Source organism: Labeo rohita, chromosome 22 (assembly GCF_022985175.1).
Source record: "Labeo rohita strain BAU-BD-2019 chromosome 22, IGBB_LRoh.1.0, whole genome shotgun sequence".
In the NCBI taxonomy this organism is placed as follows: domain Eukaryota; kingdom Metazoa; phylum Chordata; class Actinopteri; order Cypriniformes; family Cyprinidae; genus Labeo; species Labeo rohita.
The window spans coordinates 52,325,509-52,353,348 of record NC_066890.1 but is presented as its reverse complement, the minus strand read 5'-3'; the positions used below and the strand labels follow the sequence as shown (position 1 = coordinate 52,353,348).

The following is a 27,840-nucleotide window of genomic DNA, read 5'->3' as shown; positions in this document are numbered from 1 at the left end:
TTTTAAGAGTGACGTGTTGCAGATGAGCAAACACTAAAACATATGTCTTGCAGATGTAAATGCAGACGTCAAATAGACGTCTCCGTGATGTATGTCTGCTATCAGATAGCATACGTACATCTGTGTGAGATGTCTGTTAAAGATCACTTGATCTGGAAAGCATCTGCTGTGTGCAAACATCTGGCAGATGTCTTTAAGATGTCAGTTTTACATACATTCTAAATGATAAACATCTAATAGACGTCTATTTGACATCTGATAGGAAACGTTCTATAGGTTATTGCAGATGAGCAAACACTCTAAAAAAATAGGTCTTCCAGATGTAAATGCAGATGTCAAATAGACTTCTCCGAGATGTATGTATGATAGATCTGCACTTAGGGTAACTATCACTGTCAAAAGCAGATCTTCATGGGATTGTTCTGAAGACACTTTTTATGAAATGCTAAAATGTACCCGATCCATCCGCTATTGGTGGTTTTTAATTACAGTTGGTTGAGAAGCAATTCAAATTACCCTTCCATGTGAGTCTGATCAGAATAATCTAGGGGTTTTACCTTACGCTTCACCTTTTAATTAGGCCATACGAGCACAACTTTAACAGAGGGTCACTCACCTTTGGTTTTTCATTATTACTTCATGCTTGTCTTGAGTTTGAAGTGCTGAGAGATAAATTATGAGGTGTTTTAATGAAATACTGTGCACCACACGTTCTGTCCTCCTGAACTGCGTTGTTGCCATTATTTCTTTCAGGTGCAGCTCCATTTCAATTTGCAACTCTTCAAGCGAGTAATTCCTAAAAGATATAATTCAATAAATATTCATTTGTGTACTAATAAGAAAGATGCCTGGATGCTAAATTAGCACTTTGGCATGGTGTTTGTGTGTAACACAGCAGCCATTTAGACTTCACAAACAATTTACTAACCTTACACAAGGTAAATATGCTGCCAGTGACTTTTTAAAAATTGGTGATTGTGGAACTCCTGTGAAAGGTAATTGCTTGTTTTGCCAATTATGGGTCAAATTGGTTAAAATAAGCAATTTACGCAAGTTTATAAAGAAGAAACTAATGATAGAACTCAAAGACATTGATTTGTTAGTTTTTCACCAGGCTCACTATATTAACCAGCAAGACACTGGATGAACAGCTTCACCAGAAAGACTATGATTTCAGCATGTTTTATTTTAGCACTTTTTGTCTGCCAGGAGGTCAATATAAATATTATATGAGCTGTTTAGTTTTATTTTAAAATACTTGTATTCATTTATTTTATGCAAGATTTGCAATACTCACAACCCTTTCAAAATGGGAGACATAAATATATTTTTAAAACCTGTTTTACATTGTAAATATTAAGTGCATATAAAATTAATTATTAATAGAAAGTGCTATCAAATATATGTGCATTCACGCTGTTATATTTTCTTAAATGTCTGTGAAATATGATTATACAACATCTAGTGAACTGGATTTCTTCCCTGCCTCGCGCTGTTTCACATCTCATATCCAAGCTTCAAACGGGATCAATACGGCACAGGCCTCATTCTGTCCGACTTCACCTTTACTAGAAGTGTTCAATACTCGAAATGATAACAGCCTCTGAAATCATCCACGGGTTTAGCGCAGCGCCAGTCCGCTCAGCTGTGAACGCGAACGTGAACGCGGCGGGTTAAGTTACTTCACCTTCAGTCAAATGCGCGGGCGAATGTTGATACCTGGAGACCGCGCGGTCGAAACGCTCCAGCCCAAAATGCCACCGTTTAAATTTGATTGACATAATTCACAATGGATTCAGAGAACAAAGGTTCCCTGAATGTCAAGATTATGGCGCGGAATACACAAGCCTTTCTCATCTCCGGCCGGACGGGTGAGAAACACGTCCTCTATTACAGGATTTAAGCTGCCTGTATTAATTGGTTTTCTTAATTAACACAGCATGCGCGGGCATTAATATTCGCGCCTCATAAGATAGCGACGCTCCTCATTCAGCGCTAAATTATTTAGCTGTACTCGGAGCGGAAACGGGACGCACATGGTACATTTTAGACGATATGCTGACAAAAACAGCAATTAGGAGATGTGTTTTTGTGTTTTTAATGATTAAAAATGTTGCTGTTCTGCTGTCTTTTATTAATGATATATATAACGGCAATAAATGGGATGCTAATAGCGTCGGAAAACATAAACATCTCTGAACAGGACACACAGAATATATGCAAATAGCTAAACAGCGATTAACTGTACGTGCAAACACTTTCTGTGTGGTTTAAATTGTAAACAAGGGAAAATAATTAGAGTTTAAAATGATTTATTATCCTTATCTGCCAGTTTGACAACTTATTCAATTTGACATGTCATGAGTGTCAACCAGCACTGAATAATTACCTCATTTCTACCTCATTGTCAGTAAGCCATTAATTTACTGTTTGACAGGTTTTGGGCCGAAGAACAAGAGGATAAGACCTACCTGTCAGAAAGAAATATCACAAATGACTAAATGAAATGAAGAGCTGTTTTCTTAAGTTTGACATACTTCCCCTTGAAACAGGAAGTTGGAGCGGGACATAGGCCTCAAAAGTCAGTTTCTTCACAATCACTGAATAAACAATTAATGAATAAATTAATAAAGCAACCAATGAAGACACATCAAACATCAATATGCTAGTTGCTATTCCAAGTCATAAAGAGGTCATATTTAAAATCTAGGGGGAGGGGCTTTCTTTCAAGAGAGCAATGTATTGGACAAAAATATGCAGTGCAGGATGATGTCATCAATATTTCCTCTAAAAAAAAAAGAATGTAAACTTTCAACTTTTATAAGTACAATGTAATCATATTTTTGAAGTAGTAAAACAGATAGTTGCAGGACATTCTAGAAGATAATACTGTTTTATATTTATTGCAAAATTTCACATTCAAAACTTGCTGTTTCTTTACAATTAATTGTAAAATTTATTAGCAATTGCTGATCGTCCAGTGTAGACTAACATATGAAAGTTAAATAAAAGCAGACAAGCCACAAAACTCTTTGCCAATTCAATCCTTTCTCCAAGAGAGCAATGAGATTGAAGTGAGAGCAAAGAAGACCCCAGTTTCAGAGGAAATGTCAGTGATGTCCCAAACTGTGCTCAGATTTGCCAAAATACCTGCAAAGAAAAGCCAAAGATCTTAAAATAAACTCATTTCTTATTCAAGATCAAATAATCTCAGCTGCTTTCCACATTTACTGCATACCTCTATACTTTTACTGTATGACAACAGCTGACTGATTTTTATTTCTAAGAAAGTTCATACTTCTATAAAACACAACTGAAAACCACAGTGAGCTTTTAAATAGCAACCACTGAGCAACCAAACTTTCCTGAGGCAAGAGAAGTTCTGGTGAAGTTGGTCTTTCAGAAGAAACATCAGCACGAAGCAGGTCGTGACATCAGCAGTGCCTGAATAAATGATGATGTAAAATATCGCCTGTGCTGTTGAGGGTGGGACAACAAATCAGGCCGCAGTCCTCCACGGCCGCTGACACATTCTGACACTGATAGATCCGCGCGGAGGGCCGCTCTTAATTACCTTTTAGCCCAGCGCTGGAGAGAGAGAGAGAGAGCGGTTTAGAGGCGACCATCGGCCGAACGGCAGCGACAGAGATGAATGCACGAGACTTCCCACGATCAATCAGCCACTCCGGCCTCCTCTGGATCATCTGTCACGTCCCGGAGGAAAAGGCAGAAAGAGAAAGCTCTCATTTTCGCCCATCTCAAAGAGAAAAGTCACAAAATGAGAAAGACAAGAGATAATAAAGAGAAAGACAGTTTGACGGTGTTTGAGAGGAGAACATGATTGCGAAAAAGCCCAAGGTGTGTGCGCACACACAGGCTGATATAGTTAGCGGGCGCTTATCGATTGCTTCTGTTGTGGTTTAATTGCAATTAAAGGTTGCAAATTGGCCCGTGGATCATTTTCACCAGTGTCAGGATGCATGAAGACACTGATATTACACAAAGACACACACACACATTTACTTAACTAATTAAATTAGGACAAACTATAAACTTGTACTGCTTTTGTTTAAAGCAAAGTATTAGACTACAAATTAACCCAACCCCCAAAGATGAAATGAAATTGGCTGCTTTTTAAGATTTTATACAGATAGATGGATATAAAGACAGACAGACAGACAGACAAGTGATCAACAGATGGATGGAAAGATAAACAGATAGACGTATACAGACAGAGAGACACAGACAATCAGGTGAACTGATAGATTGATAGACAGACTAGAAAGACAGGCAGATAGATGGACAGAAGTCAGATAGACAGAAAAAAATTGATAGGAAGGCTGATAGAAGGAGTGAGACAGATAAAGAGACAAATTGATAAACAGAGAAAAAGGCGGGTGATCAACAAATGTTTGGAAAAACAGACATATATATAGACAAACTGATAGATGATAGATAGATACATAGACAGATAGATAGATAGATGGGGAGACAGATATAGACAAAGAAATAGACAAATTGATTAATAGAGAGACAGGCAGGACAGATAGATGATATACATATAGATAGATAGATATATAGACAGACAGACAGAACAATGGATGGATAGGAAAATGGACAGATAGACAAATCGGTAGATAGATTATATATAGTTGTATAGATAGACGGACACACAGAACAACAGATGGATAAATAGGAAGATGAACTGAAAGCTAGATGATAGAGAGACAGACAGGCAAATAGATGGATAGATAGATGGGAAAATGGACAGTAAGACAGACAAACTGATAGATGGATAGAGAGATAGACGGAGATACAGAGAGACGATAAACAGATGGATGGAAAGATAGACAGAATCTTATATGGACAGAGACATAGACGAACCGATAGATGGATACACAGAGGACAGACAGATGAATAGTTGGACGGACAGACGGACAAATTGGTAGATAGATGATAGATAGTTGGTTAGATAGACAGACAGAACAACAGATGGATAAATAGGAAGATGAACAGATTGACAAATTGGTAGATAGATGATAGAGAGACAGACAGATAGATAGACAGATGGATAGATAGACAGACAATCGGCAGATGGTTGGAAAGATAAACAGACTTATATAGACAGAGAGACAGACATATAGAGAAACAGAAGAACTGATAGCTAGACGGATAGCTAGACGAAGAGACGGACAGGCGGAATGACAGATAGATGATGGATAGAGAGACAGACATAGACAGAAAGATATAGACAGACAGACAGAGGAAGAGACAATCAACAAATGGAAAGCTAGACATGACTTATACAGACAGAAAGACAGACATATAGATAAACAGATGAACTGATAGCTATATGGATACATAGATAGCTATATGGATACATAGATAGCTATATGGATAGATAGATAGATAGATAGATAGATAGATAGATAGATAGATAAACAGACAGACAGACAGACAGACAGATAGATAGATAGATAGACAAATGACGGATGGATGGATAGGCAGATGAATTTATAGATAGATGGACAGACGAACAGACAGACAGTCGCCTGAGCAAGTAACTGTAACTGTAAGCAGTAACTGACTGCTGCTCGACCTTGCTCTCGGTCTTGCATCGGCCGCTGTCAACATGGTCACATGACCCTAACCTGTGACATCACTCAAGACCACCCGCAGATATAAGAAGAATGCTGAAGTCAATACGTTCTGCGTCTGAATTTCAGCCAGCACCAATCAATCAAAACATCATCCGGCGGTTCGCACAGATCATTTATGGAAATGCAGAGCTGTCAGCTCACATTTTAAAACCCAAAGTGCCGATACACAATCTTCTGATGATGGGTTGCTTCTAATCCATGTGATTTTCAGTCTCTGCGCTGCAAATAAATTGTATGCGAGTTGAAATCTCAAACATTTGTGTGGATAACTAGGTTTTTATGTTTACAAACTCTCACTAGGATAGTAACTGATTGCCAGGGCATCACTATGCAGTTGCTAAGCTGTTCTGAATGTATTTTTAGTGAGTTGCTATGCGATCACTTGGGTATTCTAATTGGTTACACACCGGCCCAAGTTTAATACATGTTTGGAACTGTTCAAATCACTCCAAATGCAAAATAAATGCTTCTAAATTAAAAAGCCTACTTGTATTCTAATATATTGTAAGACAGTATATTGTTACAGTAATAACATATAAATTCACATGAGACGTTTTATAATTGGGGGTACATGTCCGTGAAGTATATTTTTAATATATTTTCATCAATATAAAGCCCAGATGCTAAATTTTCTAGCACACAATTATATTTGTCCCAACCACACCACTATATGTTGAAAAAGCCGTATCTTTTGTTCAAAAATGATGTTTATATCACATACAACCTTAGTATTCAGCTGTCCGATTTTATAAAGTTGCTCACTCTACTACCAGCTAATTAGGATCTGAAGGAGCACTTGATAATTACAGACATATGTGTTTGATCAGGGTTGGAACTAAACTCTGCAGGAAGGTCGATCTCCAGGCACAGGGTCGGGGCACCCCTGGATTAGGTTACCAAGAGATTTGGGTGTGTGCTTCAAAAAATAAGAAGTGTTTATTTGTGATATAATTTGTTTGTGTCTGAAAAACCAATGTCAACCAAGCTACCCACTAGAAAAACCCCCTCAAAAGGAATGGTTTGCCGATTCTCGCATAATTTGCATGGTATGATGATATTTCATCTAGAAGCACATAGATGAAACTCTAGAAGTTATGTTCTCTCTCTTTCCTCTAATATTGGTTAAACTAGCAAACCTGTGTCAAGAGTGGATTAATCAACTGTCAACAGTGTTACCCAAGTATTATTGCTGCAAATTTTAACAAGACAATGTAACTAAAACTTATGTTTTGATTCTAAAATTTCTTTTTTTTTTTTTTTTTGGTGTTTTTATGCCTTTATTTAGATAGGACAGTGTAGTTGGACAGGAAGCAAATTGGGAGAGAGAGAGAAGGGGGTGGGATCAGGAAAGGTTGCCCACGACGGAATGGCGCTATATGTCGGCGGCTAACCACGAGGCTATTGGCACCAACATGAAAATATGTTTCTAAACATACCATATGCTCAGTAGTTCTAGGCTTCCATGTTGAGTATAGGCCCAAAACACACAAAAAAAATGTCAACTAAGTTACCTGTCAACTGTGTTACCCAGTAAAGGTGACATGGTGGACAGTAGCAAACATAGATGGTATTTTATGCACATATTCCTACAGATCACCTTTGTTTATATAGCACTTTATACAATATAGATTGTTTCAAAGCAGTTATGTAAGGTCATGTTTGGGGAACATATTGTCAAATTCTAAATGTACCCCTAATTATAGAATGGCCCATATATTCTGAGGTGGACTATCAAATATACATGTGAATAAACCAGCATAAAGCATGTTTGACCTCTGTGAATGTGACGTGTCTCTCGAGGAACACGCTGTTGTTGACATGACATGCTGTGACGAGCTCTGAGAGCTTTCACCTGCCCGCAACGCTGTGAACCTGCATCAAAGCGTGCAGGGGACATTCGTCCATTGGGGTCATGGCCAATGTGTGTGATGGACATTCAGAGCATGTACTCGAACCCCACGGGATCTGCAGCGTTCTTTGCAGCTTGCCAGACTGCGAGGCGCTATCAGCGATGGAAAAAATCTCCCGATGTGGTGTCGAGTTTCCCGTTATCTGATGGAGCGCTGGATGATGGGCCGGGGCACAGCAGCCTCTGCTGACACTCTCATGACGACAGGCGGAAGAAAGACCTGAAGAGAAAGAGACAAGGCCACTAGTGGTTTTCTTCTCTGACTGTTTGCAAAAACACATTCATGATTTTTACATTCTGGTATTTACTATTTCTCCTCATCTGAAATTCTGAAACATCTACAGCAAATTAAGACATCTGCTCTTTAAAAAGTGATTTCCCCACAGTTTTAGCTTTAAAAATGCATCAGCAATCCTGTTTTCCTGTCGACGAGATTATTTGACATTATCAAAATATTTTAAAGTCTGATGTGACCAAGTTCTGACTGAATCCAGACTCACTTCTATCTCCGTACATGGCAAACTCAGAAACGTTCTGAACGCCCCCCCATGAATTTCATCAGCACAAGTCATTAACTTTCAAACCTCACAAACTCATTTGCGGCAGCTCAAATCCTCCCTTCATTAAGTGATGACATTCTATCATGAACAAACATCTTTAATTAAAACATCCTCCCCGTTTGATCTGCACGTTGATTCACGCGTGAGTCTCAGAGGTGTCGTGAGAGCGACTGGATGATGGGACCGAAGCCTGTGTGAAGTGGTAGAGCCGTGGACGGGCCGCTCTTAGTCTCAGCCCAAAGGCCCTGATGTTGGAATCAGTGCCGGCTCAATTACCAGTCAGGACAGCTATCTTTCTAATGGACTCCGATAAGAGAATAATCCGAACGCGGACGCTTTAATGACTTCTGCTTTAATTAGTGACAGAATAAAAGGTGATTTGGCCTTCCCATTGTGCTCAGATCTTTTGTGCGAGCGATCATAGGCTGCTGTTTGCATCGTGAAACGGTGTGAAATAAGTTTTTATATGAGCTAGGAATGAACTAAATGAAGCTAAAACCAAAGTCAAGGCCAATGTCAAAGAGTTAGACATCCATGCAAGAAACAATGAAAGATTCTCACGTGTTAAGTCAATCTAGTAAATGCCCTACTGTTTAAAAAGTTTTTATGATGTTTGAACTGAAAATTTATACTGCTAAAGAAGGCCAGACTTAGGGTTTTTTGGACATGCCATTCTAGCTTCCTCCATTATTTGTGTGTTCTAGTATTTTTTCTTCTTTTTCACTTTTTTGAGCAACAAATGCAGAAAAATAATCTGTGGGGGCAAATATATACAATATGAAAGATAACTATTGGCTCAAAATCACTAATGACCTGCTGATGGCAGCAGATTCTGGTGTGCAAACTTTGATAAAAACTCACATAACATCTTCCTAGACAGGTTAGTTTCCACTGAAATTACTGTGAAAAAACTCCAGGATTTTCGATCAAAACCATATCAAGTTTGCACTGGTGTTCCCCAAGGTTCAGTTTTGGGTCCTTTTCTGTTCATTATTTACTTACTGCCTGTTATATTTTTAGAAAATATGGTATTCAAATTTAAACATACATTCGCAATTCACTTGTGACTTAAAGCTACTGCGTGCGACGATGAAAAATATTTAGGACCCGATCAGCATATTTGTGTTTGTGCTGAGGGGGGGCTTCAAAGGTTTCTACATGTTTTTGCAACGTTGAGTAATTTATCACAGACATATCTCATGAATCCTTTCATAAACAAAGTGTAGAGAGAGTGTAAATAAGAGATTCATTGTGCAGTGTAGAGAGCTTTGTTGATTATAATGGAACTTTGTGAGAATGCTATAAACTAAGATGAGTGACAGCTTTTAATGATTTTTTAAAGGGGTCATCGGATGCCCATTTTCCACAAGTTGATATGATTCTTCAGGGTCTCAAAGAAAAGTCTATAATATACTTTGGTTAAAAATTCTCAATGGTAGTGTAAAACAACACCGTGTTTACCTCGCCAAAATCAGCTCTGCAAAAATCACCCTGTTCTGGTCGAGGTTGCTTTGAATGTTAATGAGCTCTGCTCGCCCTGCCCCTCTCTTCTCTCTGTGGAGAGACGAGCCTGTTTACTTTAGCCGCGTTTAGCCACTAAACTTGCTAACTAGCACGTTATTAGGAAAGGCGATCACAAAGATTCATGAAAAAAACCCTTCACTTCTGCTGTAAGTGAAGCTGGATCACAAATGATTCGCATGAATATAGACGGATATATGTAGATCGGGAGGTGCATTCCCTTCACAAACAAATGTAATCCACTGCATCTCAGCGGCTCAGATGTCAGGAGTAAATGACGACCAGTATGTTCATTATTACATCCAGCAACACAACACCTGAGTCGCTCAATCTGAGATATTCTTGTCTAACTAACATCCCTGCTCTGGCATCAAAACAATAGAGGTCAGACTGTTCAGCTAATTCAAGGCAGGTCTGAGGTCTGAGGGTAGATTTGTACATACACTGCCAACACATATGTTCAAACAACATGTAAAAGTAAACTTTGCATCCGATGACTCCTTTAAGGGAGTTTGTAAATGAGATATTGATTTAATACAACAGTTAAACAAGAAGTTAATAATTAAGTGACTTACATTGTCTGACTATAACACTATTGCCTGAAAATAGTCTGAAACAAATCACAACCGATCAGCTTAGTTTATGAATGAATGTGTGTTTTTAAATGAATCTAGTGAGTCAATGATTCAATTTCTCATTTATAAAGAGAGTCACTTGCTTTATTCCTGAATAAATCAGCCGTTCGAATAAATCAAATGAATGAATGATTCAGTAATTAAATCAATGACTTGCTGCCACATACTGGCAGTTTTTGTAGTTAATTTTTAAAGTATCCTTTCCGTTATTTAAATCATTTAATATTTCTGTATTCAATATTTTGTATTTAAAACATTAATCTCAACATGACTTTATGAACTTGATTGCACTTATGCCACCTCTGAGCCTCTTAAAGCATCTGAAAATACACCTACAAGCTACTTTTGTGTTCTTCTGTGCCACCTCTGTAGTACAAATTCATTTTGTTAATACTGATTTCATTTGACTGGTAACATTCTTATTCTACTTGTTCTTATTCTGTTATTTTAATTAGAAATTTTAAAAAAGAAAAAATAACTTTACAAAGGTAAAAACAAAATTCCAATGTAAATCATTTTCAGGAGTCAAATATCACCTCGTAATGGGAAGGCAAATTTTTTTATCAAATTTTTTTTTTTTTTTTTTTAAGATAAGAGCACAAGTGTGCTTGTGAGTGTAGAGTCCTGTTAAATACTATAAAATAACATAATACCGCATTTCTATTTGTATACAGAAATAAAATAAAAAAAACTATTTTGTGGAAGGATTTTAAAAAAAAAAAAAAAATTTTAAAGTTTTAAATTATGCATATACTATGAAATTTTGTTAAATAAGTTAAATATATCATTAAATATTTCATTATTAACTAATGTTATAAATATTGTGTTTGTTTTAATGTTAGATACTTTAATTTTTAAAATACTATTTACAAACTATTTGCTTGAAAAAGCAGCAGAAACCATTATCCATTAACATTCATCTTGCAAAATCTACAAAAATACACTAAGAGAAAAATAAGTTTAAAAAAAGACAAACAATTCAGTCAGACCTAATCAGATTTTCCCCAGATTTAAATGGGATGTGATTTCCTCGAAGGCACCTCAGTGACCAGCATGTGCCCTTTGAAAAGAAGTGAGAAGAATAAATGTTTTTAGTCATAGTGAAAGGTCATGTCATCACATTGAGGTCAGCGATGGTCAGCAACTCCTCGAAACACAGTATCAGAGTGTAGCAAATAGATCACCTGTGTCTTAGATCTATCCATCTATCTGTCCATACATATCTATCCATATGTCTATCTATACGTTTGCTTCAACAGTAAAAAAATAGGTAAAAAAGGTAAAAGAAGGCTCTGAGCCAAACCAATGGAAGTTTCCAGAAAATAAATAGTCCAGTATACAGGTTTCAGTATGCTGTGCACTGCCTCCCTCTAGTGTTTAGCAGAAGAACTGCCATCAAACATCATTCAAGCAATTGAAATTTATTTGACAGTAAAATGAATAATTCTCTGTACAGTAGTTCAGTAACAATGAAAGTAAACAGGAGTATCTGTGTTGTTACAGTTTTTAGCAGTCTTGTAACATACAAGCTCTCTTTAGTCACCTGAGTTGTAAGATCTCTGTGCTCTACATCAAATATTAAAGTTTAACAGTGTATTAATAATCCACTGCTCTACTACTGGTGACATTTGTGACTCCTGGAAATTCCTGGAAATGCCAAACATATGTCTTATCATGCTGAGGCCACCGTTTCCTTATCAATATCAGCAGCGGAGGTGCAAACACACTCCCTATGATTCACAAAGGAACAGTTCTGTCAGCATAAACTGACACTAGATAAGTAACAAAAAGTACTTAATTTGAAGAGCTTTTTATTATTATTATTATTATTATTATTGTTACTATGAATTATTCAACAGTTATGCTACAAAATGAAAATTTCTGGTACAACTGAAAACTGAGGAAAATATACATTACCAGTCAAAAGTTTATAAACAGTAAGATTTTTAATGTTTTTTAAAGAAGTCTCTTCTGTTCACCAAGCCTGTGTTTAATTGATTCAAAGTACAGCAAAAACAGTAACATTTTGGAAATATATATATATATATATATATATATATATGAATATATTTTAAAATGTAATTTATTCCTATGATCAAAACTAAATTTTCAGCATCAGTGTCACATGATTCTTTAAAAATCATTCTAATATGCTTATTTGCTGTTCAAGAAACTTTTTTTAATTATAATTTTGATCAATATTTAAAACAGTACTTTTCATTCAGGATTCTTTGATAAATAGATAGATCCAAATATCAACATTTATCTGAAATGTATTCATTATACACTATACCATTCAAAAGCTTGGAGTCAGTTTAATTTTCTGGCAAAGAAATTATAGAAATAAGACTTTCATTTAGCAAGGATGTTTTAAACTGCTCAAAAGTGATAACAAAGAGTACTGTTCTTAAATTTGTATTTATCTGCCAGAAACCTGAAAAAAATATATTTATTATTATTATTATTATTTATTTATTTATTTATTGAGCAGCAAATTAGAATATTATAATGATTTCTGAAGGATCATGTGATCATGTCAGTAATGATACTAAAAATTCACCTTTGAAATCACAGGAATAAATTACATTTTAAAACATTTTCAAATAGAAAGCAGTTATTTTAATTAGAAAAAATATTTTACAGTTTTACTGTTTTGCTGTACTTTAAATCAAATTAATGCAGGCTTGGTGAGCAGAAGAGACTTCTTTAAAAAACATAAAAATCTTACTTTTCAAATACGTTCGACTGGTAGTGTAAAATACACAAAATTACAGTAAAATAAAAAATATATTTTTTAATATTATATTTTTTTCATTTTTTAAATATATTGTTTAATTATTATATATTGACTTTTGCACAGAAATATACCTAAAATATAGTTAGAAAATAAAATTATTTTCCTTAAATGTTAATAATATAATATAATATATTATATAAACTTAATATAGTTGTGTTCATAATAACAATTTTACACGTGATGTATCAACTAATAAAATAATAAATGGAAATAAACATTAAAAAAAAATATTAAAAATATTAACAACAATAACATAAATACTAACAATATTAACAAAAATATATATATAAAAAAAAAAGAAAAGTCTTTTTTGAACTTTTAAACGAAGTGACGTATGAAATGTGTGATTTAAATTAAATCGTTCATGAACTTTATATAAGGAGACATACTGAACTAACTCAAAGTTTATACAGGTTAAGTATCTGTGTCAAGCTAGATAAACAAGTTTATTATGCAACTGGTACATTGGCCTTGGCAGTGGTGAAATGTGTGGGATTCACACACCTGTGGGCATCAGCCATGAAAAAAACACCTGTTCCGTGAACTTCTGCGGGCATATATATATAGATGACAGAAGTGTTCAGAGAGCAGAAAGTCCAGACAGACTGCAAACATGCTGAGGATCCTGTTGTTGAGTGCGCTGGCCGCCCTGGGTAAGACGCTTGTCTGTTTCTGTTGAGAAAACACAGAATCACTTGTATTTAGCTCAGATTTTACCAAGTTAACAAATGCGTATGAACTCAAAACTTAGCCTACATGGACAAAAACTACAACAATGCTGCAATCCTAGTATGTCTAAGTGTGTTTTTGTGTCCAGCACTGGCTGAGCCCAGATATCTGGAGCATCAGGCCATGCAGGAGAGGGTTGTGGGTGGACAGGTGGCAAGTCCCAACTCTTGGCCCTGGCAGGTAAAACATTTTAACAACAACTTTAGGTTAAGTTTTTTTAGGTGGATGTACAAGCTTAAGGTAGTCAAGCTATTTTTCTTAATATGGTAGAAGATTTGTCTTGTAGATTATCTACAAGTTAGACTGACACAAGCTCCATCATAATGATTGTAAATAACCAGCTTGATAGTAATTAAAACAATTTGAAGCTGCATTTTCCAGCATGGATAAGCTTGTGGGGTGATTTTAATCATTTTAAAGACCACTCATATTGAAATGAGGGCGTTTCTACTGTTTATCCCCTCTCAAATCTTCTGATTCTAACAGTCATTGTCTCTTCCTCAGATCTCTCTCCAGTACCTGTCCGGTGGCAGCTACTATCATACCTGTGGTGGAAGTTTGATCAGAGCTAACTGGGTGATGACCGCCGCCCACTGCGTTGACACGTAATTGCATTTTTTCTTTCTAGATGGTTAAGAAACAATGAACACATCTGAAAAACTGTCATATCACAAGTGTGACTCTAAAGAGCCTTTTCATTTTCATACGCTTGTTGCAGTCTGCCCTCTGGTGGCAGCTGAAACTCACTGTCAATGTGCTTGCACAACAAAACGTAACTTTTTATCTCACTGACTTGTTTTCTCAGTTATAAAGTCAGTCAGAATATAAACTCAGTTTAGCAAATTAAAATTTTGCAATTCTGATTTTTTTCCTCACAATTGCAAGATTGATATACTGCATTTTTTTTTTTTCTCAGAACTGTAAGATATAAAATGACAATTGCAAGTTATAAAATCCAGGCTTTGGGACGGGGGGTTCTCACAATTCTGTCATTTTCTTACAACTGCAATTTTATATGACACAATTCTTCCTGACTTTAGGGCCTATAACTCGTAATTCTGAGTTTATATCACAGAAAAAGTCAGAATTGTGAGTTGTAATTTTGATCAAAATATTGATCAAAATTATAATAAAAAAAAGTTTCTTGAACAGAAAATCAGCATATTAGAATGATTTTTGAAAAATCATGTGACACTGATGCTGAAAATTTAGTTTTTATCATAGGAATAAATCACATTTAAAAATATATACATATATATATATATATATATATATATATGATATTTTGCAATTCTTACTTTTTTTCACAATTGCAATTTTATATCGTGCAATTCTGACTTTATAACTCGCAATTGCGTGTTTATATCATGAGAAAAGTCACAATTGCAAGAAAAAAGTCAGAACTGAAGGATATAAATGCAAGTTAGTGAGTTAATATTTTGTAATTCTGAATTTTTCCTCACAATTGCAAGATACCCTGCAATTCTGACTTTATTTCTTAGAATTGTGAAACATAAAACCACAATCGTGAGTTATAAAGTCCACCCTGCAGAAAAAAAAACAAAAACAAAAAAAAAAAAAAAAAAAAAACAAAAAAAAAACAATAGACACCATCACAAAATTTGTAATGGTTTTACTGGTTATAATGTGACCTGTATTGGCTTTAATGGAAACTGAAATGGACTGTGTTGGTCTCTACTGGTAATTGGTCTACTTGTTAGAACCAATAAATCCTAATGGAATATGTCCCAAAATGTCATGTTTGTAATGGTATTTGTAGTGAAAACCATTAGAATTTTCTGTGATGGTTCTATTGTTTTTTTTCAGCAGGGTGTTCTGAGAGGGGAAAAGTGTGCTCACAATTCTGGCATGTTCTTACAATTGTAATTTTATATTGCACAATTTGCGGGTTTCTATCACGGGAAAAGTCAGAACTGCAAGATTATGTCGCAATTACCCTATATTGTTTTTCAGTAGTGGAAGTAAGCTTACATTGAACTTGTTTAATTACAAATGAACTTGACACAGTTACTGAACTGATCCAACACTGTTAGACTTTCTTGTAATACAGTGAGGCTACTTTGAAACAATCTCGTCAAAGTATTATAAAAATCACATTGACTGAAAATTTAGCGCCTTCAGGACATTGTCTACACAGACGGAATGTAACCAATCCAAAAGTCTAAACTTGTTTCCTGACTTTACCTGTATTCACTTTAACGTGTTTCCTGTACAGCGCAAGAACCTGGCGTGTTGTTGTGGGTGACCACGACATCTACACCAATGAGGGCCGTGAGCAATACTTGAGCGTCAGCACCGTCTACGTCCACCCCAACTGGAACAGCAACAGTGTGGCTTCTGGGTGTGTAAACATTACATACACAATTACACGACTAGTATGTATAATTGCAATAGCAATTATACACACTATAGACTATATCATCAATTACACGCTAAGCTAACTCGACTGTATCGATACATAACAGTGTTATATTGACACTTACACAATCCTGTCAACCACCATTAAACAACAAACTGCCTCAATAATTCAACTTTAACTCCACATACTCGACTGTATTAATAATTCTCCGCTGCACTCTGAAATGCTTGATTGTGACTGATTAATCGCGATATTCCGGTGAGATTTGCTAATTAATAACATTCAAGCAACTAGTACTCCATAGCACCACTCTGTATCATTCGGCTGATCCGGGCAACTGACCGGCGCTACTTTCATCTCCTGGCTTCGCGCGTTTTCATACAAATGGCGCCATCTTGCGTCTTATTTGTTGACTGTAATGAAAATTACCTCAGAGGACTTTAGTATTAGTATTAATGTATATTGTTGCAGTCTTCGAGTTGTTGATAGTCTGCTATAAGATAATAAAATCTGCTTTACGCGAATATACTTTCAAAACACATTCTTATTTTGCCCATTTTTGTATAATCTGAAATAGTCATTTTCAAATATATCACATATCAACAATCATGCCATTCAACTTTATACAACTACATCCACAATTTCACGTCATATCAACACTGTTTACTTGATTGTATCAACTTTTAGACTTAATGTTAATGCAACATAAATGTACAATGATTGTATCAAAGATTTTCTAAAGTTATAGCACCCCCTAGCATCATAAATATGTGCAGTCTAACTTGTAGACTGTCGATTCTTTGCATTTCAGATACGATATCGCCCTTCTGCGCCTGTCCACCAGCGCCACTCTGAACTCATACGTCCAGCTGGCCACCCTGCCACCCTCTGGACAGGTTCTGCCCCACAACAACCCCTGTTACATCACCGGCTGGGGCCGTACACAGAGTCAGTTTAGCATCAAATACAACGAATATGTCATAATGTTGCCTGAAATCATTTGCATGTACTGATTTTAATTTAATGCCTCTGCTCTGCTTTTCATGCAGCTGGTGGGTCACTCTCAGCTCAGCTGAAACAGGCCTATCTGCCCGTGGTCGACTACAATACCTGCACTCGTAGCGACTGGTGGGGAAGCACCGTGAAGAACACCATGGTTTGCGCTGGTGGCGGAAGCGACTCCGGATGTAACGTGAGGAAAACTCTAAAACAGATCATGACTTGTGAGAAGTTACTGCAGTAAAATGTCTCATTTTGGCTCCTGTTGTGGTGTTTTAGGGTGACTCTGGCGGCCCTCTGAACTGCCAGGTCAGCGGTCAGTACGTCGTCCATGGTGTGACCAGCTTCGTGTCTTCATTGGGTTGTAACACCATCCAGAAGCCAACAGTCTTCACTCGTGTGTCTGCCTACATCAGCTGGATTAATGGCGTAAGTGCAATTCATAACATCAACAATACATAAGAACAAACAGTAAAGATCATGACTGTATCTTATTATACTCTTTTCATGTCATGTTTCTTGTGCCATTTTGTTCATTTCAGATCATTGGATAAGCAGGATAGACTGAGACGATGAAAGAAAAACATTCTCCTTTTACCTAGTTTTAACATCTGCAATGTCCAAAAATTCAATAAACTTTACATCAAAACTTTGAATCATTTTAAAGACTATTTGTGTCCTTATTTATCCCAGTTTGATCAAAAAAAATACATTAAACTTAATTATTCAAGGTTTTATTCTTGTTTTATAATAACAACAAGCTTTAAACTGGTCAAATATTGCAAAAGAAAAATAAAGAAAAAACAACCATTGAATTTCTGTCAAAAACGTTATTATTGAAAACGGAGCATCAGCAGCATGAGATACACATACAATTGCAGAAACTCTCACTATAAACATTTGAACCCTGAAAATATAGCCACTTTTAAAAATGAAAGATAAGAAGAGTCCATGTGAAATGAAATATCAAACACAAGATAATGTCATAAGATAATGTGACTGATATGAAATTGATAACCTGGAATCATGACATTTGGCATTGTGATAACCATAGAAATCTTAAATATTACAATTGGTCTGTTCATTAAATATTGCACTTGCAGTGCAAGTCTAAATGACCTGCCACTTGTTGTAATGCGTTTTTCATTTCATATTTTTAGTATAATGTTCAGATATAACAATATCTGAAGGGTACATGCTAATGTTTTAACGTTTTAATGTTATTTACTTATCATTATTAATGGCATTATTAATGACTTCAAATAATACTTTAATAAATAGTTAAAAACAAATTAGTTACAACAGATTTGCTTTTGTATAAAAATTCATACAGAGAATTGTGAAATTATACTGGTGTTGGTAATCACATTTTGGTACCAGAACAACACTATTATTGCTATTAAACAAACATTTATGATACTGGAGGAGATAAAAAAAAAAATAAGATGACTGAAAGAAAACAAAAGACAATAAAATACGAAGCAGGCTTATTAGCACATCATTAATAGTGATACTGACGAATTCCAGTCAATACTAAATGTAGTGCTCTCAAATCCAAGACATAGAGTATTTATTGTATAAGGTCCATTTGCTAACAAACCGGACTGTAGTCATTTTCTACAAAAATAAACGTATATATAATATAAATATCTAAACATACACACACACTACGTGATACTTGATTATGGTTACTTTCCTCTTACCCTAACCCTACACTGTCAAAAAAAAAAAAATGTTGAGTCAGCTTAAAATAATTTGCTACCTGGCTGCCTTTAAAATTTAAGTTCAGTTAACTCAAAAACACTTTAGTTAACTTGAAATGTTAAGTTGTACTAAGTGACAACTTATATATTTGAGTTGATTCAACTTCATCGGGTCATCGGATGCTAAGTTCACTTTTACATGTTGGCAGTGTATGTACAAATCTACCCTATAATGATAAAAATCCACGCAGTGGTTTTTAATTAATCTGTAAAAATAATATCCCCTTTTTCAAATCGAGCCATTCTCAGATGCCTGTCGTTGTGGTGTCACACCCGCAGAGGCCGCTCCCACGATAGTTGATTGACATGAGCGTTTTACCTCAGATCAGCAAAAACAGTCCTACCTCTTTTGTTTCGATTTTGTTTCTAGCGATTGAGGTGTTGTGTTGCTGGATGTAATAATGAATGTAGTGGTTGCCATTTACTCCTGACATCTGAGCCGCTGAAGATGCAGTGGATTACGTTTGTTTGTGAAGGGAATGCACCTCCCGATCAACATATATCCGTCTGTGTTCACGCGAATCATTCATGATCCAGCTTCACTTACAGCAGAAGGGAGTATAAGGGATTTTTTTTATCAATCTTTGCGATCGCCTTTCCTTATAAAGTGCTAGTTAGCAAGTTTAGCGGCTAAACACGGCTAAATGTGGCTAAAGTAAACAGGCTCGTCTTTCCACAGAGAGAAGAGAGGGGTGGGGTGAGCAGAGCTCATTTGCATTTAAAGCAGCCTCGACCAGAATGAGATGATTTTGACAAGGTAAAAAGGGTGTTGTTTTACACAACCATTGAGAATTTTCAACCAAAGTATATTATAGACTTTTCATAAAGAATCATATCAAACTGTGGAAAATGGGCATCCGATGACCCCTTTAAAATTTTAAGGCAGCTGGGTAACAAGCCCAGCTTTTAAGTTCAACAGACCAATTTTTTAGTGTAGTCAACTCAAATATCTAAGTTGTGACTTAGTACAACTTAACATTTCAAGCTGAGTAAACTTATTTGAGTTAACTGAACTTAAAAATTTAAGGCAGCAGGGTGACAAATTATTTTAGGTTGACACAACAAATAGTGTTTATATATTTACTGTAAAAATAGTGTAAATATTTGTTTACAGTGTACACCTAAACGTACCCCTCACACAAGACTAGATTTTCAAAAAAGTATTACTCATAGTGTGTCCTCATAAACCAAATATATATCAGAACACAGACACACACCCAATGTATATATAACCCTATGTGTATGTATATTCATACAAAAATTTGCACTTGTCTGAATTCACAGTTACAATTTCTGTTGTGAGTTTCATTTTGGTATTAAGGGGATCCCATCCTGCTCAGGCCAAAAGTCTGTATTTCTTTCACTTTCTGTAGGAAAAAAAAAAAAATCACTGAAGATTAAAAAAAACATGTCACAGCTACACTAAATTGTAGGATGTATCATTAAGTATAAAATGCAGTTGAATTTATTTTGCTGCAAACTCTTCATTTCATATCACATCAGTTGTACACAGAGGCCACATAGATCAACATGTTACTTACTACGGATTGTAACTCTGAATGTCTTATATTTAGTCTCTCGGCTGCAGATGATCTGTAGTTTATAAACTCCACTGTGTTCAGTTCTGGTGTTTGTGATAGTCAGAGATCCAGACTCGTAATTCAGATTCAATTTGTCTCTGAATCTCCCATCAGGACCATCATATGTAGAGACCTTTTCCTTTGTTTCACCTTTAGCAATTGGACAGTCTTCAGGTCCAAACATCCACAGTATAAGGTCATCTTCTTGTATTCTGATATCGGTGTTTAGCGTGATTGATTCTCCTTCCATCCCTGACACAGTCTTCTCTTTATTTTGTAAAAGAGCAGTGGAAAAGAGAAGTGTTAGCATTCATCAAAACAACATTTTTTGTACTACATGCAAGAAATCATTTATACAGGTTTGCATTGACTCTTTTTCAGTTTCGGTGAACTTTTTATGTAGAGTAAACCTGAATGACTGAAGAAAAAGAAATCAGTGACTCTAAACATTATTTCTAGACAGTACAATGGTCTTGAGAAAAAACTGAGAAAAGAAATTACAAACATTGTGCAATGAACAGAAGTGTCTGCATTGATTATATTTTGCTAACCTTATTTTTACAGAGTGTTTCCCTTTAACCATTAACGTTGTTAAAATATTACTACTGTAAATACAATTTAAATATAGAATTATAGCATCACATTACTCACCGTGGGCAATAACCATGACTCTCTTGTATGTACTGTGTCTGCCTCTGGTGATTTGAAGTGTATAAACATCTGAATGAGCTCTGCTGATGTTCCTGATGGTCAGATCTCCAGTTTGCTGGTTTAACTGAAGCCTGTCTCTGAATCTCCCATCAGGACCTTCATAGGTCTGACTGGTGGTTTGACTGAGTTCGGCTATTAAAATGTCTTTATCGCTAAACTTCCACATTATCCGACCATCGTTCTTAAGCTCAGGAACATCAGTTTGTAGAGGTAACAGAATCTCCAACTGTGTGTTTCAGCATATTTACTGAAAGTCAAAATGCAACAAAAGAGAGATACGTGTTAATGTGCATTTGAGTGATACAGTACAACAAATATTGATTATAATGAGTGTTTTGGCAAAAGCGCAGAATTCACTCAGAGATCTGGTGCTAAAGTGATTGACTGACAGCTTAAAAGTCCACTAAAGTGCTTTAAAACAGGCAACGGTATTCTAAAGCCACATTTGACAGCATATTACAGCCACAATCTCATCCATATTGTAAAATTTAAATGGGTCCGATTTATGGGTCAACTTGCGCATATGATCTGTGTGTGCTGTGTGGTTCATGTAACTTAGAAAGAAACCAGACTTATTATTTTTTTTTTTTTGTGATTATTGTTTTTATTATTGTTTTAATATATTGTTTTTTATGATTATTCTACTTACTTTTATGTAAAGCACTTTGAATTACCTTTGTATATGAAATGTGCTATATAAATAAACTTGCCTTGCCTTGCCTTAATTTGCATACGAAAATTTTGGACTCAGTGTGCAAGGACCTTAAGTTTTGAATGCTTGTACCTACTAAATGCAAATTTTTGGAGCACATTACCTTATAGATAATGTTAAGGCATATAAACACTAAACATATTCATAGTAAAAGCCAAAAAACGTTTTCACTGGGACTTTAATTGATTATAAAGGAAGCACCCTTTGGATAATCTGCAGTTTGAATAAAAGTTTCACCTTTCATGCTGCTAAATACACACAGTGAACTTTCTGGATTGACAACCAGATTGAGTTCAAAAAAGTAACTGGGAGTCAAGATAAATGGGCTAGGAAAAAAAAAAAAAAATTGGTACTCTATGTCAAAGTAGATCTGTGTATTAAGTCTTGGAGTGTAAATGCAAACTAATACCCTTTCTACTTCTTTTCACTGTTGCCACTACTTTCAATGGAAAGTATCTAAAGCCTGATCGAAATGTCACTAAATATGCTAGCAAGACGTCATGTGCACACATCAGTGCCAAAGTGTTTAGGAAACTAGATAAGGTTTGTCCAAGAAGACACTACATTCAAAAAGTTGCCAAACCAAGTGACAAAGTTGATAAGCTGGCAACGCTGCCTGTTCTGTGTAATGATTTTCTTAGTTCTTCAAAGAACTTGTTTTGTTTCACAGCTTTTTGAAAGAAGAAAGCACTTTTTGTGTAATTTTCACTTTTTTTTCATATTTTTATATTGGTACCTTTAAGTTAATATGATCACTTAAAGCTGTGTGTGTGTGTGTGTGTGTTTACACACACACACACACACACAACACACACACACACACACACACATAAGACACTGATATTTGGTTGCGACGTCAGGTGACCAATATTCAATGTCAATTCAATGTCTAATGTCAACATTAATTTGATGACCAATATGGACGTCAGATGACGTTGATATTTTGTTTTTAGTTGTGTAACCAAAATCCAGTGTTAAGTCAACATCAAATTTATGTCAAATACTGATGTCAACCCGGTTTTCATTCTCAACCAAAATGCTACGTCAACCTGACTTTATACTGATGTCCAGTGTTTATTTTGTAGTAAATAATTTGCACGTACTTTATAAGATATAAATTTTTAGCTATATTGTGCAGGTACAATCTGGTTTATTGATTATTGTTTGAAAAAAAAAAAGTTTTACTCACAGCAAACTAAAACGTTGAATGTGCAAGTCTTTATTGCTGCCCTGGATCTGCAGTTCATAAACTCCAGAGTCAGTGCTTCTGGTGTTTGTGATGGTGAGATCTCCAGTTCGATCATCCAGCTCCAGTCTGTCTTTGAGTCTCTCATCATTAACATTGTAGATGCTATTCTCACTGCTTTCTCTATTGCGTTTGGCTATGAGGGCATCCTTAAATTTCCACAGTACCAGATCATCTTCCTGTAGTTCAGTAACACCAGTCTGCAGATGGGCAGATTCTCCCTCTGTGAATTTCTGTGTGTCCTCTTCATGTGACAGAAAAAGAAAACATAAAAATACTTACTCAAAATCCACTAAACCCAAAAAAGCTCAAAAAATATATAAGTTATATTTGTAGTATAAAGGATATTAAGGATATTATAATAAGGAATATTTAAGAAGCTCACCTCGAACAATAACTTTGAATCGCTTACGGTTATTCATTCTTCTACCGCCGATCTTCATCTGATAATCTCCAGAGATTGAGATCCTGATGTCGCTGATGGTCAGATCTCCAGTCTGTTGGTCCAGCTGCAGTTTGTCTCTGAATCGCTCATCATCGGCGTATGAGATGTTGCCAGCCTTTTTGTGGATTTGAGCGATGACTGTATCTTGAGGTCCAAACATCCAGCGTACTTCTTTGTCTCTCTGGATTTCAGTAGCACCCGTTTTCAGCGTGATGGAATTTCCCTCCATCACTGACACCATCTTCTTTTCTGATGTAAAATGTTTAAGCATAGAAGAACATGAAGAGGCTTGTTGAAAAGGGCAGTGCAGTAAAACTATAACAGGTTAATTTACAACCTGTTTTGCTCTTGGCTGCAATGATGTAGGAGGAAAAACCGCAGTCGAGTTCATATTTGGAATATCAGAGAAGGATGTTATATGAACATATTGTTTGCCAAGCCTCGTTTGCACTGTACTAAATTGAGTTGGTCATTATACAAATGATCTAGCTGCATCTTTGTTCTTTAATGTGCACATTGTCAGTAGATCAACTGCAGAACTTTCCACTCCCATCAGTGCGTTTTGCACTGTTTAGTAAATAAAACTTTTATATGCCTATCCCTATTGCTATGTTAGCAATTGAAAACACTTACCTTTCCGTTTACAGTATTTGAACATACAGTATATCACCCCCAGAGCTACAACCACAAACAGCAGGACACAAATCAGCACAATATAACCAGTGGGCAGACCAGGTTCTGGAATAGCTGCAGAGAGACAGACATTAGTGTAAATAAATCACATGTGGGATTCCAGAATGAGGAAAACATTATTTTAATGCAAAGTACATACCAACAAAAACATTGAATCTCTTGTATAGTGTTTCTTTACTGTTGGAGATCTGTAGTTGATAAACTCCAGCGTCTGTGGTTCTGACGTCTCTGATGGTGAGAGATCCCGTCTGATTTTCGAGATGTATTCTCCCTTTGTATATATCATCTGAACTAAATGTGATCTTATGAATCTTCATGTTCATTTCAGCTATAAGATTGTCTGGATTCACAGGTCCAAATGTCCACTGTATTAGATCATGTTTCTGTGTTTCAGTAACACCAGTGCGTAAAGTAACAGAATCTCCTTCTTTCTTGTTTTCCAATCCTGCAAAAATCACATCTGGAAAGCAAATATGAACCATTATCGGATTTACAGTGCATTTTGGATTATAAAAAGGATATAATCTCAATAATAAAAATACACATTTTTAACAGTTTGCCAGTTGAAGATTGTGTAAATTTATAATCACTTTAATTATATGGATACAAGTTTATATAAGTATCACATTAGATGTATCTGAGCTACTCACCATGGACGGTAACACTGAACGTCTTGAGCAAGGTCTCATTGCTGATGATCTTTAGATGATAATCTCCAGAGTGTTTGGTTCTGATGTCACTTATGATTAAAGATCCAGTCTTATTGTCCAACTGCAGTCTGTCTTCAAACCTCCCATCATCAACATCATATAACGAGACTGTCTGAGTTTTCCCATCGATTTTAGCGATAATAGTGTTTTGAGATCCATACATCCACATCAACAAAAATATTCACTGTATTTCAGTGACATCGGTGTCTAGAGTCAGAGAATCTCCCTCCTTCACTGACACTTTTTCCATGGTCCCAAACACACCTAAAGAACAAACAGAAACAGCTTCTTTATTTTCTTTATTTTTTTATATCAGTAAATTCATTTAGGATGTTAAATAATGTTAATACAGCCCCAAAATAATACAGAATAAAAATAAATATGACAGAATTATTCCCATCACATGTCAAACTTATGCAAGCAATCTAGAGACATTTTCATGTCACTGAAATTGTGAGGTGTTCAGGGAACAAGTTTTTAACAAATAGTAGAGAATAAATAAAATGTATATAATCGTTTATATGACCTTTTCAAGACGAGTATATATGACGAAATAGTAAGACTGATGTTTGACCGTTGCCCACTTTTACCTTGTGCAAATCACGTGACACGGAATTCCGTCCCAGGATGTATGAAATAGGAAAAAGTTATTTTATATAGTGAAGTTAGTATTCGCAGTTATGATTTTGCTCTTGTCTTTGTGTTTCTTTCCTCATTTGAATATTTCGGATTTATCAATATTAGAACGAGGGGAAGCAAATTCCTGTGCATTCACGGACCTGTTTTCAATCACAGACTTTGCGCTTGCTAGAACTTGTTTCTGCGGTTATAAATACACGATTTGTACTAATGATCGAGACTCACTGTATGTCGCTTCTTCTGCTGCTTCCATTCACTCACAAGATACACAAGATACAACACGAAACCGAAAGTACTGAACAAATAAACCGAAATCAACTTACCGTCAAAAAGTAATACGAAGGCAAAACTTAAAAACACTTTCTTCATATTGCTGCAAAATTCAAGATTATGTCCCCCTCCGTTAGAGTTGAGTCTGTCTTTTGCAAGTATGGGTCTCTGCAAAAAACTATTGGTGTTACCAGATTGGTGGGCGAAGCCAAAACGGAGGCTTTTTCGATCGTGTTACCTGATTGGCTGACGTAGTGACGGGTACATTTAGGGCTGGCGTCAGGTAAAGAGCGTCGGTGCATGATTTAGAAACACCCAGCAGTTTGAAATCACCCACAAAGTCAGAAACGCCCACTTTTACTGTGCAGAGACCTCAATCTCGTCGTTTTTTTAACAACGCATTCAAACAGGTCTGACAGAAAAACTTCCTCTTTTTAAACGTGTTTTACCGCCACCCTGTAAGCTCTGAATCAGAAACTATATCCCTCGAAAAACAAAAGTATTTGGTCCTGCCAAAAGTATGTTTCATTTTCTTCTTTTGTTTGTTTGTTTCTTTCTTTCTTTCCTTGTAATGAGCATGTTTAAGGATTAACCCAAGTAATAATTTAAAACTTTAACAATAGTCTGTTCTTCAGTTTATATACTATCTTGCTATTAGTTTGATCTTTATCTCTAATATTTAACACCCAAAAAGACTAATAAAACCAGTGAGAATAGCAGATTTAAACAATATCCAACTGATAAGATCAACTTCTTTTTATGACATAAAACAAAATCACTTTATATTGCTTGTGGATTCTGCATTTCATTACACCTATTCATTTAGCAGACACTTTTTTTTTCCAGAAAATACATACTTGACACATCACCAAGCCATTAAAAAACTATTAAAGGAAAATAATGAATCTGTGTTTTCAGACAAATGTTAATCTCATCACAGCTGTGGGTTTTTTGTGGAGAGCGCAGTGTTAAACAGTTCCAAGAAGTTGATGAACACTAGAGTGAGGGGAAAAAAGAAACACTGAGTGTGAAATGATAAGTAGAGAAGAAAAGAAAACTGACCAGTCACATGGTCGGAAAAATAAATGTGGAAACTTGGTCCCTTGAGTTTATATTGTACGGCTGGAAGAATCTTACACTTTGTTTGTTTCCCCCTACACTGTAAAAAATAAAAAAACACAATTTGTTGAGTCAGATTAAAATAATTTGTTACCCTGCTGCCTTAAAATTTTAAGTTCAGTCAACTAAAATACGTTTAGTCAACTTGAAATGTTAAATTGTACTAAGTAACAACTCGGATATTTGTGTTTGCTAAACTTAACAGATGGGTAAGTAACCCAGCTGCCTTAAAATTTTAAGTTGATTCAACTCAAATCTCTAAGTTGTCACATAGTACAATTTTACATTTCAAGTTGAATAAACTTTTTTTGACTTGACTGAACTTAAAATTTTAAGGCAGCCGGGTAACAAATTATTTTAAGTTGACTCAACAAATTGTTTTTTTTACAGTGTACTTTATTCCTTTTATCCATCCTTCCCTTCACTCCCTGATTTTATGAAAAAACTAGTGATTTACACAGCAATACAAGTGAAACAACAGCCATGTTTGGTACCAATGTTCAGAGAAATAGACTGCTAGGTAATACAAGTTTAGTTGTATTATATAGAGAGTTTAGTTACCTCAAATCAATATCAACCAACTTCATTATATAGCGGCTCAGTTTCTTCACTGAACTCTGTTTTAATGTCTTTAATGTCTAGGCGATTGAATTCCTCCTTTTTTTTAAGACATGGATTCGTGACACTGTCTGTTATCGTGTAACACTGTATTTTTTTTTAACATTTTTTTTTTTTTTTTTTTTTTTTTTTTAATATAAGGAC

The 27,840-nt window shown here is 35.6% G+C and overlaps 3 protein-coding genes and 1 long non-coding RNA gene across 4 annotated transcripts in view; 1 reads left to right on the top strand and 3 right to left on the bottom strand.

Annotated features, from left to right (window-relative positions):
- The window catches only part of asic1b (acid-sensing (proton-gated) ion channel 1b), a 227,665-nt gene extending 224,355 nt beyond the window's left edge, over window positions 1-3,310 (bottom strand). Inside the window, exons 1-2 of the mRNA XM_051095502.1 lie at window positions 2,472-3,310; window positions 617-796 (exon numbers count right to left, since the gene is read on the bottom strand). The gene's annotated coding sequence lies outside the window, so the exon portion shown is untranslated. The remainder of the gene's footprint in view (window positions 1-616; window positions 797-2,471) is intronic.
- Window positions 3,311-5,371: 2,061 nt separating this feature from the next.
- LOC127154107 (uncharacterized) lies at window positions 5,372-13,719 on the bottom strand. The gene is made up of 3 exons (XR_007825440.1): window positions 13,587-13,719; window positions 11,275-11,345; window positions 5,372-7,789 (listed from the first exon to the last, which is right to left on the bottom strand). It is a non-coding gene; the product is annotated as an uncharacterized LOC127154107 (long non-coding RNA).
- LOC127154105 (elastase-1) lies at window positions 13,587-17,846 on the top strand. The gene is made up of 8 exons (XM_051095509.1): window positions 13,587-13,735; window positions 13,900-13,991; window positions 14,316-14,416; window positions 16,048-16,173; window positions 17,003-17,139; window positions 17,241-17,383; window positions 17,470-17,619; window positions 17,733-17,846. Exons 1-8 carry the CDS (start codon window positions 13,696-13,698, stop codon window positions 17,742-17,744), a joined length of 801 nt encoding a protein of 266 aa, XP_050951466.1. The 5' UTR covers window positions 13,587-13,695; the 3' UTR covers window positions 17,745-17,846.
- Window positions 17,847-20,064: 2,218 nt separating this feature from the next.
- On the bottom strand, window positions 20,065-27,119 carry LOC127154101 (uncharacterized). The gene is made up of 9 exons (XM_051095503.1): window positions 26,013-27,119; window positions 24,991-25,314; window positions 24,480-24,800; window positions 24,281-24,394; window positions 23,588-23,896; window positions 23,146-23,446; window positions 21,185-21,491; window positions 20,495-20,800; window positions 20,065-20,320 (listed from the first exon to the last, which is right to left on the bottom strand). The coding sequence occupies exons 2-7, from the start codon at window positions 25,217-25,219 to the stop codon at window positions 21,410-21,412; spliced, it is 1,356 nt and encodes a 451-aa protein (XP_050951460.1). The 5' UTR covers window positions 25,220-25,314; window positions 26,013-27,119; the 3' UTR covers window positions 20,065-20,320; window positions 20,495-20,800; window positions 21,185-21,409.
- Window positions 27,120-27,840: the final 721 nt, after the last annotated feature.

Coding starts and splice junctions, on each gene's coding strand:
- LOC127154105 (XM_051095509.1), top strand. CDS start 13,696: ATGCTGAGGATCCTGTTGTTGAGTGCGCTGGCCGCCCTGG. Junction 13,992..14,315: donor CCAACTCTTGGCCCTGGCAG/GTAAAACATTTT, acceptor TCTCTTCCTCAG/ATCTCTCTCCAGTACCTGTC. Junction 16,174..17,002: donor AGCAACAGTGTGGCTTCTGG/GTGTGTAAACAT, acceptor TTTGCATTTCAG/ATACGATATCGCCCTTCTGC.
- LOC127154101 (XM_051095503.1), bottom strand. CDS start 25,219: ATGTGGATGTATGGATCTCAAAACACTATTATCGCTAAAATCGATGGG. Junction 24,801..24,990: donor GTTCAGTGTTACCGTCCATG/GTGAGTAGCTCA, acceptor TTTGCTTTCCAG/ATGTGATTTTTGCAGGATTG. Junction 21,492..23,145: donor ATTCAACGTTTTAGTTTGCT/GTGAGTAAAACT, acceptor TTTGACTTTCAG/TAAATATGCTGAAACACACA.